Source organism: Candoia aspera, chromosome 2, assembly GCF_035149785.1.
Source record: "Candoia aspera isolate rCanAsp1 chromosome 2, rCanAsp1.hap2, whole genome shotgun sequence".
Taxonomy (NCBI): Eukaryota; Metazoa; Chordata; class Lepidosauria; order Squamata; family Boidae; genus Candoia; species Candoia aspera.
In genome coordinates, this window is record NC_086154.1 from 2,423,186 (window position 1) to 2,434,823 (window position 11,638).

Below are 11,638 nucleotides of genomic sequence, written 5' to 3' on the forward strand. Positions count from 1 at the left end.
CTCTTAAATTTGTGTAGCCACCCATCTTGCTCACAGGAATTTAAACACAACAGAAGCATTAAAAAATAAACACAATGGCATACAACTATCCTAAAACCACATTTAAAAACATATTTTTTTATTTTTTTATAAATTTATTCACCGCCCATCTCTCCGCAACAGGGGGACTCTGGGCGGCTTACAATAAAACAAGATTAAAATATAAAACCATTACAATTAAAAATACAATAAAAATATAAATATAATAATATCTACATGGCAAAGAGGTCTTAATCAGACCTTCAGTGTGGTAGTGTCATGCGCTGCCTACCTCTGAATAATTCTCAGACACTGGTTCTGTGGAACAGGTTCTGATTTATTCACAGCGTAGATACAGATTGGAAAAAAAGCTGAGAGTGACAGGAGCGCGCCGGTGCGGGGTTTAAATACCCTGCGCCAGTCAGCGCCCCCTCACTCGCGGTTACGTCACCCCCCTTTGTCCAACACGTTGTCCTGCCGGTAGGTGAGGGGTTGCGAGGCCCCGCTGGCGTTCCGGGATCGCCCATCATCGGTTTCTCTATTCCTCCGGTGATTGCTGTCAGCTGGGCGATCTCCGTTGCGTTAGCGCTAACAGCTTGGGTGTGCCTCGCGATCCGTTTAGCCATTGTTTCTTGACCTTCAGTCTTTGTGAGTTGATGGCGACTTATCTTGAGCCCCTTCCCCTGTTTCCTTTCTATTGTCATGTGTGCCATTGCACTGATGTCTTCAGCTCAACGGCACTCATGACATACTGCCCCCTGTCCGAATAGTGCCCCCCCCCCGGTTTTCTGGTTTTTTTTTTTTTTTTTTTCAGGAGAGCTGTCAAAAGGAACTTTTGAAATTCCCGCCGGAGTATTTTTCGCCCCTCCCTTTGTTCCGCCTCTACCACATGCCTTCCTAGGGTGTGTCCTTAGTGCGCATGCCCAGGTCACCCCCTGGCGTGTGCATGCTCCGGCCACACCCTGCTAGTTTGGCTCAGTTCGGCGAGGCGAGAGGCGTGGCTGGTCGGGTGCTTATCGGCTCCAGGTAGGGCCCTTCTTTTTTATTCAAAGTGCGTCGCCTTTGTTATGTGTGCTCCTGGGCATTGCCCCAGGATGCCCCGTTGACTTGCTTGCCACTCCCCCATGGGCCCGGGGCGGGGGGAGGGTGCTGGCGACCGCTTGTTACTGCCTCGTGGGCCCGGGGCGGGGGGAGTGAGTCCCGGGGGGGGGAGGTCCACCCAAGTCGCGGGCTTGGGGGGGCCCTTTCCCTTGGGGCACGGGAGGCAGGGGGGGCCCGCGGGGGCGGGGTTTTGCAGGTGACGGCTTGCTGGCCTTGGTTTTGGCTTGTCGGGGTATGCCCGGTGAAAAGCCCGGGTCAGGTCAGGCGCGTTAACGTTGTGCGCCGCCACCCATTCTGGGTGGGGGAAGTGTTTCCACCTGACCAAATAGTGTAAAGTTCCCCGTTGCCTGCGAGAGTCGAGTATGTCCCTTACGTCAAAGTGATGTTGCCCGTCGATCATCACCGGTGAGGGCTGTGGCGTGCTTGGGTGCCATCGTGAGGTGGTTGCCGGTTTCAGGAGGCTGGTGTGGAACACCGGGTGGAGTCTCCGTAGGTTGTGTGGCAGGTCCAAGCGTATTGCCACCGGGTTCACTATTTGCGTGACTCGGAACGGCCCGATGTACTTAGGCCCCAGTTTTTTCGAGGGTTGGGGTGACTTTAGAAATTTGGTGGATAGGTAGACCATATCCCCCGCCTGGAACGTCGGTTTTTGGCGCCGGTGCTTGTCGGCCTGCTCTTTGTAGGCCGCCTGTGCATCCTTTAGCGCTGCCGTGATTATAGGCCACGATTCCGCAATCTTCCGTCCCCAGTCGTTAGCGTCCACCTGGGGTTCTGGGGGTTGTGGTAGCTCCAGTATGGGGACGAAGTCGCGCCCCGAGACTACCTCAAACGGAGTTTTCCCCGTGCTCGTGTGGACGGCGTTGTTGTATGCGACTTCGGCAAACGGGAGCAGTTCGGCCCAGTCGTCTTGATGATAGTTGGTGTATGAGCGTATGAATTGCTCTAGGGTGGCATTAAGGACCTCTGTGGCTCCGTCCGTCTGGGGGTGCCAAGCAGTGGATAGGGCCTGTTGGGTCCCCGTCAGCTTTAGGAAGGCCCGCCAGAATTTAGAGGTGAACTGTGTACCCCTGTCGGTCACCACACGTGCGGGACATCCGTGTAACCTGTACACGTGGATGAGGAAGAGTTTGGCTAGTTGTTGTGCGGACGGGACCGACGTGCAGGGGATGAAGTGGGCCTGTTTCGAGAAGTAATCCTTCACCACCCAAATGGCCGTTTTCTTCTGGCTGGGTGGGAGGTCCACTATATAATCCATAGAGATTTCCTCCCATGGGCGGGAGGGTTCTGCCACCTGTTGTAATAGCCCCGCGGGTTTGCCTGGTGCCCGTTTGGCCCTAGCACACGTTGGGCAGGACGCTACGTATGCTTTCACGTCTCGTCTGAGCGCGGGCCACCAGAATTGACGCCTTGTTAGGTGTAGGGTCTTGAGGAACCCAAAGTGTCCCGCTTGCTTGGCGTCGTGTGCCCTATGCAAGATCGCTTGGCGTTGCGAGTCCGGGACATAGATTCTGCCTTCCCCCCATGCCAGGTCCTGTGCCATCGTTACCTTGTCGGGGTTTGCCAGGAACCAGGGGTCGGTTTTGAAGGCGGCGGCGAGGTCCGTGCGTATTCCCCCTGGTAGTTGCGGTTGGCTTCGTCTGGTCGCAGGTTGTCCCGCCGTCGGCTGCGCCATAGAGTCGAGCTGCCTCCGAGTGCCGCTTCGGGTGGTCATGGCCATCCCCAGTTGCGAGGCGGATAGGACCGTCCCAATGGTGTCTGGGGTGGGTTCTTCGTCCTGGGGCAGTCGGGAGAGGGCGTCGGCCAGGAAGTTCTTTTTTCCCGGCATGAACTTCAGCTGGAAATTAAAACGGCTGAAGAATTGGGCCCATCGGACCTGTTTTGGGCTAAGGCGTCTGGGCGTTCGGAGGGCCTCAAGGTTCCGGTGGTTGGTCCAGACCTCGAATGGTTGGGTGGCTCCCTCGAGTAGGTGTCGCCATGTTTCCAGCGCCGATTTTACCGCAAAGGCTTCTTTCTCCCAGACGTGCCATCGCCTTTCTGTCTCGGAAAATTTCCTCGACAGGTAGGCGCATGGTTTCAGGAGTCCCGTGGGGTCCTTTTGGAGTAGGATGGCCCCCAGGGAGAAGTCTGAGGCATCGGCTTGGACCACGAACGACCGTTCTGGGTCCGGGTGCGCGAGGATTGGCTCCGTGGTGAACAGCGCTTTCAGCTTGTTGAATGCGGTCTGGCACGCGGGAGTCCAATTCAATACTGTGCCCGGGTTCTTGGCGCATCGGGTGTCCCACACCCCTTTGGTTTTGAGGAGGTCCGTTAGGGGGAGGGCTATCTCTGCGAACCCCCGGGCGAATGACCTGTAAAAATTCGCGAAGCCGAGGAAGCTCTGTAGTTGGCGTCTGTTGCGGGGGCGTTCCCAGTTCAGCACCGCCTCGACTTTTGCGGGGTCCATTTCTATGCTGTCTCCGGAGATTCGGTACCCCAGGTAGTCTAGGCGCGCTTTATGAAATTCGCACTTTGTAGGTTTGGCGTAGAGCTGTGCCCTTCTGAGCTTGTCGAGGACTTGCCTGACTAGGGTCACATGTTCTTTGTGCGTTTTCGTGTAGATGAGGACGTCATCTATGTAGACAAGGACCCCTTTGAACAGGTGTTCATGCAGTACCTCATTGATGAGCTGCATAAACACCCCGGGGGCCCCCGCGAGTCCGAACGGCAGCACTTTATACTGGAAGGCGCCTAGGGGGCAGTTGAACGCAGTCTTCCATTCGTCCCCCTCCCTGATTCGGATGCGATAGTACGCCTCGCGAAGGTCCAATTTGGAAAAGACTTTGCCCGTGGACAGGTGGGCGAGCCTGTCCTTCACCAGGGGTAAGGGGTATTTGTTGGACAGGGAAGCCGCGTTTAGGCCCCGGTAGTCGGTGCAGAGCCGTAGGGTGCTGTCTTTCTTCTCCCGGAATAAGACGGGGGCTCCGACCGGTGAGCATGCTGGCTCTATGAATCCCCTGTCTAGGTTTTTATCGATGAACTCCCGGAGGGTTGCCATCTCCTTCGGGGTCATCGAGTAGATCTTTGGTCTAGGTAAGGGGACATCGGGCAGCAGGTCGATCCGGCAATCCGTCTTGCGGTGGGGGGGTAGTTGGTCAGCTTCCGCCTCTCCGAAGACCTTGGAGAAGTCGGCGTATTGTTCCGGTAGGTCTGCTATGGTAGCGGCGTTGTCCTGTGTAGTCGCCTCCGCTCGTCCCACAGTGGGGTTGGTTCTGCCCGCTTGACGGAACGGCGAAAGCACCGTAATAATGGCGGCAATTAAACTCTCTGCCGGCAATGGAGCCACCACGGCCGCGGCACTAGTGGACTCGGGGTGCTCAAAAAACCTCATCCACCCAGACTTAGTCGCCAAACTCGACCTCCGCTGCTTCCCCCTCCCCACGCCGTTGGCATTCCACCAGCTGGACGGCTCTACAGCGGGAGGGAAACCAGCTACGCTGCAAACCGAGCCGGTCACCCTGCAAATGGGCACTCACACCGAACGCACATCGTTCGTCGTCACTCACATCGGACGGCCCATTGCCGTCCTGGGGATGCCATGGCTCGCGACAAACAACCCGCGCATCAACTGGGCGACCCGCACCTTCACATTCGGCGACGGCGAGTATCGGGCACCAGGCTGCTGTCCCACCGCCTGCCTCGCAACGTGTTTCAGGGCAGGCGGGGGGCTTTTCCCGCCGGCTGGTCTGGGTCTACGTTGTCCTCTTCCCCCCAGTAGGCGTCCCAGCCTTCCTCTGGTGTCACTGTGGCCACGGTCATTCGGCGGTGAGGGGGCGGCCCCGGGTTAAGTGGTTTGGGGCTAATTTTTGGGGTGGGTTTAGGCGCACTGGTCGGCGGTCGGTTGGCGAAGCAATCCGCCGTCTTGTGCCCTAGTTTGCCACACTTCCCGCAGGGCTCCCGATTGAATTTCTTCTTTGGGTATGTGGGGCTGGCCGTCCCCACGTGTGGTGCGAGTACCTTTTTGCAGGTATAGTTTGTGTCTTCCGTGGTTGTCATGAGGAAGGTGCGGTGCGCGTGTTCGGCTTTCCCCGCAAGGTGGATCCACCCGTGTAGCGTTTCTGGGTCGTCGCGGTAGAGGGCCCATTGGAGTACGTCGCGGTTGAGCCCCCTTTGGAACATTTCCAGCAGGGTGGTCTCGGACCAGTCGCTGACCTTCCCCGCGAGGGCTTTGAACTCCAGGGCGTAGTCTGGAACAGTGCGTGTGCCCTGTTTAAGTCTTTGGAGTGCGCTTTTCGCCCTCACTTTGGCTAGGGGGTCTTCGAAGTAGTTTTTCATCTCATTGATGAAGGCGGGGAAGTTGGCGAGGGCGGGGGAGCTGGACTCGTACAGTTGGACGTACCAGTCCGCCGCCCTGTCTTGTAATTTGATCACCACAGCGGCGATCTTGTCCGCTTCGGAGTCGTAGGAGTGTCCGTGCCTCCCCATGAACTCCCTGGCGTTCGTTATAAAGAACGACAGTTTCGTGGGGTTCCCATCAAAGAAGATGGGGAAGTCCTTTGGGGCCCGGGCGTTTTGCGCGGCCCTTCCTCTCGCTTCCCGGCCTGTGGTGTCGTCCGCCTGGGCCGTCTGCTGACCTTCATCTGGCCCGTGGGGGTTCGGTGCTTCGCTCGGGGCGTGGGCCTGTGCGGGGACGTCATTGGGCGGCGCGGGGGGCATGAGCGACTGCAGCATGGTCCGGAGTTCCTTCAGTTGGGTCCGCATGGCTGCAAGTTCAGCTCGTGCTTCCTCGTCCACGGTCCGCGCCACCGCTGGGGCCGGTTCCGTCGGTGTGTCAGCGGGGGTGGGTTGCCGGCGGGGTTCATCCTCCCTCTGCTGTTGGTCCGCTTCCTCCGCCATCTGCTGGGTGTCTCCATCGTCCTCCTCCATGCTGACCGCTGTTGGGCTGTCGCTCCACGCCCGTTGCTGGGGTGCGATGTGGGGCGCGGGGTCCTCTGCTGGTTTCGGAAGGTATGTTGCTCCCTCCCACGGTCGGGTCGCCTCCGTCGCCATCTCTCCTTGGGGTTGGAGCTGAGGCTTGGGTCGGGTCGGGTGGGCGTCCATGGCTCCGGGAGTCCGCGGTGCCTCTGGCCTCGGTCGGTCCTCCTCTGCTTCTTGCCGTGCGGCTCGCCCTCCTTGTCCGCGTCGCTCCGGCTTCATCTTTCTGGTCTTCTCGCCGTCTATTCCTCCCGTGGCTCGTTGTCGTCCGGTGGGGCTCGGCGAGGCTGAGTTTATGACTCTCAGCTTTATGTCATGCACTGCCTACCTCTGAATAATTCTCAGACACTGGTTCTGTGGAACAGGTTCTGATTTATTCACAGCGTAGATACAGATTGGAAAAAAAGCTGAGAGTGACAGGAGCGCGCCGGTGCGGGGTTTAAATACCCTGCGCCGGTCAGCGCCCCCTCACTCGCGGTTACGTCACCCCCCTTTGTCCAACACGTTTTCCTGCCGGTAGGTGAGGGTTTGCGAGGCCCCGCTGGCGTTCCGGGATCGCCCATCATCGGTTTCTCTATTCCTCCGGTGATTGCTGTCAGCTGGGCGATCTCCGTTGCGTTAGCGCTAACAGCTTGGGTGTGCCTCGCGATCCGTTTAGCCATTGTTTCTTGACCTTCAGTCTTTGTGAGTTGATGGCTACTTATCTTGAGCCCCTTCCCCTGTTTCCTTTCTATTGTCATGTGTGCCATTGCGCTGATGTCTTCAGCTCAACGGCACTCATGACAGGTAGGTCCCTCCGGATCACTTCATGGCGCTAGCCATCCCCAGGTGTAATTATTTGCCCTCTCATTCCAAGCCTGCCTACAAAATCTGGTCTTTAATCGTTTGTGGAAGTCCAGGAGCGAGGAGGCTTGTCTCACCTCTGGGGGGAGGATGTTCCAAAGGGCGGGAGCTACAGCAGAGAAGGAATGCTTCCGAGACCCCGCTAGATGGAATTCTGTTATAGATGGGGCCCGTAACATGCCCTCCCTGCATGACCGGGTGGGGCGGGTCGATGTAAGAGGGATGAGACGGTCCCTCAGATATCCTGGCCCCATGCCATGTAGGGCTTTAAAGGTAATGACCAACAGCTTGAATTGGACCCGGAAGCAAGCTGGGACCCAGTGCAGCTCATGCAACAAAGGTGTTATGGAGCACCCAAGATTGTCCGCGCAGCTGCATTCTGGACCAGCTGTAGCTTCCGGATATTTTTCTAGGTAGCCCCATGTAGTAATTACAGTAATCTATATGGGAGATAACCAGGGCATGAGTGACTCTTCAGAGGGCCTCTCGGTCCAGGAAAGGGCGTAACTGGCGCACAACACAAAGTTGTGCAAAGGCCCTCCTGGGCACGACTGCCACCTGCTCTTTGAGCAGGAGTCGTGAGTCCAAGAGGACCCCCAAGTTACGCACCGGGTCTGTCTGGGGCAGTGCGACCCCATCCAGCACTACAGATGACAAGTTCCTGGGACACGAGGTGCCCTTAATCCACAGCCACTCCATCTTACTGGGGCTCAGTCGAAGCCTGTTGTTCCCCATCCAGGCCCCCACCGCCCCCAGGCACTCGGAGAGGGTGGTCACGGCGTCACTTACTTCTCCCGGGAGGGAGGTGTACAATTGAGTATCATCAGCAGAGCTCATCCCATGGTGACAAATGATCTCACCCAGCGGTTTCATGCAGATGTTAAAAGGAGAGGGGAGAGTACTGATCCCTGCGGCACCCCACAAAGAAGGGGCCGTGGAGCCGATCTCTCCCCCCCTATCAACACCAACTGGGACCGGCCCTGGAGGAAGGAGGCGAACCAGCGCAAGACTCTGCTGCCCACCCCCAACGGTTACTGGTCTGTTGTCACCCAGCTGCCATGCTTTGCAGCAGTTCCAGTCCAGGTCCCGATGCTGCCATTCCCACCAGTTGCCATCTGGAGTTGCTGCTGCTCCTCTCAGCTCTGCACCGGTGGCTTCAGCTCTCTTCTGGGCTCTTTTCCTTCTCTCCTTCCCTTCCTCTAATTGCTTCGTTCCGCTCTGTTTCTTCTATCTTCCTTTTTCATCACATCGTTCAGTTGGAAGCCACCTTAGACATCGAGCAGCCCAACAGCCGGTTCCATGCGGGCTCCACCAGAGCATCTCTGACCGCTGCCCTCCAGCCTCTCTTTGAAGACCGTCCCTGAAGGAGACTCACCGGTTCATCTTGCAGGCTATTCCACAGGCTGATTGTTCACCACCACATCTCCCCTGAGCTGCAATCCTGTTAAAGACCACATGCCGGGGAAGGGAAGGGTCCTTAAGCGGTACAAGGAAAGGGAGGGACATGGACATTCTCTTTGCTGCACGCTTCTTCCCACAATACAAAAAGCCTAGACTAGGGGGAAAACACCTCATCGATGTTTGGAATTTGAGTAGAACTTTAATCACGATGTGACTTGCACCAAAAGGAGCACATGGGGAAGAGATTATGCAGGATAGAAAGTGCTCCGATTGGAGCATTCATCTCGCTTCACGTCAAAGGACTCATCTTCTTCTGAGCCTCAGAATTTAATATTGCTCTTCCTGCGCAAGATGGCAAAAAAAAAATAGCTGGTCCCACTTACCTGGGAGTGCAAAGCTCACACCTGAAGGAGGAGAAAAGGGAACAGGAAAGGCAAGACTGGAAAAGTCAGGGATTGCCAGGTGGTGTCCATCTACATGAGAGAGAGAAGGGGCCTGCAAGACGGGGCTGCAGCCAACGCTCGCGTGCCCTGTGGCCGTATCCTCTGGGTGAAAACATTTTGGACGGGCCTCTGTGGGCTGCATCAGATCCCCTTTGACTCTGCTGGGATTCAGCTTCCTTGGCCTGGAGCAGCTGTCCAGAGGGGTCATCCCCGTGTGCAGATGGGGTAGCTCTTCTGCTGCAACTGTTTCTAGCAGGGGAACAAAAGATCCCCCTAAACAGAGTGGGAGACCTTAGAAGAGCTTTTTTGATAATGTTCAGGGACAGTTTTAATACAGTGATTGCTACTGTTTAATCCTGTTTTTTGGGATCTGCTTGGCTGCGTCAAGAGTCAGCAAACACAGTAGATGTCCTTTAAACCAACTTCTTAAGTGGACGGCTTGGTGAAGAGTCAGCAGCAACATCCTCAACTGTAGTCAAACAGGCAAGATGACTGCCAAGACGGTGTGATTGAAGCTCTACTACTTTGTGTATGAGTTGATTTTGGCAAACATACAACATGGTGGAAGCTTGGCTCACACCGTGGCCATCTTGCCTCATTTGACCCCCCCTCCCAATTAGCCACTGTTAGCGGGAGAAACTGATTTCTTACAGAGTTATCTTTATCAAGATTTATTGAGATGAAAGTTACAAACATTCCACCCAATCATTTCCCATTTAGAAACAATGTATTCCCATGTGCACTGGATTTCCGTCCAACTACTCCACACAGTCTGAAAAATGTGATGGGAAAGGAACATGCTTTATACCTTCCTTGAAATATAGGGAACATTTAGAATTCTTCCAGTACCAGGAGGGTGTTCTGTCTCATTTCTTCTGGTTGTCAGATGCTCCTTTGTATTCAAGTCTGGCCTCCTAATGATAATGTAGCACTTGGGGATGAAGGTGCAGCCCAGCAGGCCAGCACTGGAGGCCAAAATGGAGAAGACCTGCACAGCCACCATGTACCTCCCAGTGGTGCTCAGGTAGGTGGGCACAAAGGAGACCCAGACGCTGCAGAAGACCAGCATGCTGAAGGTGATCAGCTGGGCTTCACTGAAGGCCCCGGGCAGATTCCTCGCCAGAAAAGCCACCATGAAGCAGATGGCAGCCAGGAAGCCCATGTAGCTGAGGGCTCCAAAAAACAGATCATCAGACCCTTCATTGCACTGCAGGATGATCTCTCCAGTCTGGGAGTGCATATCAGGCTCGGGGAATGGAGGAGACATTGCCAGCCAGGTGGAACAGATCAGAACTTGAACCCCAGAGCAAGAAAGGATGACAGAGTTGGCCAGACATGTTCCCAGCCACCTCCTCAGAGTGTTTCCTGGTTTTGTGGCCAGGAAGGCCAGCACCACCATGACTGTTTTGGCTAAGACAGAGGAGACAGCAACCGAGAAGATGATGCTAAAGGCTGTTTGACGGAGGAGGCAGGTGGCTTTTCTTGGCGGACCAATGAAGAGGAAGGAGGACAGGAAGGAAAGCAGGAGGGAGGTGAGGAGGATGTAGGAAAGATCCCTGTTGTTAGCCTTCCCTATGGGAGTTTCTCGGTGTTTAATGAAGATTGCTAAGACCAAGAGTGTGGCTAAAGAGAAGAAGAGGGCTAAGGAAGCCAGGCTGATCCCTGGATGTTCTTCATAGGACAGAAAAGTTGTACTTTTGGGGACACACTGAAGTCGGTCTTTGTTGGGCTGCTGATCTTCTGGACATCTGATACAGAGGTCTGCATCTGTGAAAGATAAGGCTAACATCTGTCATATTCATTCCAACTCGTCATTTTTCGCATTGTACAAGGAGAGCTGTGTTTGCCTATGGTGGCAAAAAGAAATCAGAAAGAGTCCATTACCATCTTTTCTGATGATCACATTCTATTAAAAGGCATCAGCTTCTGCATCTGAGAGACACAAGGGACAATTAATACACTTGTCTGCCATACGGGATATCTATGTATGCAGACTTTTTGATGTAAGACATCCCCTTGTGTTGTTTTTCAGTCTAATGTTTACATCAGTGGCGATGCTTGGTCAAAATCCCTTGAGATCTGGGATAAGGGGAACAAACAAATCATGATCTTTTTCATAATTATAAGGAGAAAGAGCCTGTGACATTCTGATCTCTCGTGTGAGTCTATCCCCAGATGATTATCAGGAGACATCATGGTGTAATTCCTCCCTGGACCAATAAAGGAGACTAGAGAGTTTGGCCCAATTTTCTTCTGTTGGAAGGCTTTCAGAATTGGCTCCATGAAAGCGGTCTTCATGCACAGACATGAACAATTATACCGTCCGGATAAAATACTTCTGAAGGAGCCTTTGCCCCCACCCCCAGGTTCATGAAGCTGTCCAAGTGGGACAATGCACGGCCTTTCCTATTTACCCAGCCCCCCAGGTTTCCCATGGAGGTCACCCCCTTAAATTGCTTTTCGTGGAGGTGCAAATCCAATGGCACTTCCTCTCCAGCATTTCATGTAAAAAAGGGGAGGGCTTTGACCTCATGGACATGGAGTCCACCTTGACTTTCTTGACCCTTTTGCAGATGCTCCTGGAAAGAAGAATTGAGCCCGAATTGTTCCAAAATGGGACCCCAGCAAGGATTTCTCCCCTTCCTCTATTCTACATTTCCAAGCCGAACCCCTGTTGACTCTCCCACATCATTTCTTGTTGGTCATTTGGAGCAATCGATTGTAATTCTGAGAAGAAAAGAGTCATATTGGAATCAGGCCCCCAGAGCCTATATTTGGGGCAGATCCTGTAAAATACTGCTTATTAGACCTTATTTATTAATCTATCTAACATTTATGTATTTATGTATGTATTTATTTATTGCCCACACATCGATGGTGCT

The 11,638-nt window shown here is 54.5% G+C and overlaps 1 protein-coding gene across 1 annotated transcript in view; it reads right to left on the reverse strand.

The window, feature by feature from the left end:
* LOC134488814 (vomeronasal type-2 receptor 26-like) overlaps positions 1–8,964 on the reverse strand; it is a 29,588-nt gene extending 20,624 nt beyond the window's left edge. Inside the window, exon 1 of the mRNA XM_063291152.1 lies at positions 8,697–8,964. Within this exon, the coding sequence (XP_063147222.1) occupies positions 8,697–8,964 (268 nt within the window). The remainder of the gene's footprint in view (positions 1–8,696) is intronic.
* Positions 8,965–11,638: the final 2,674 nt, after the last annotated feature.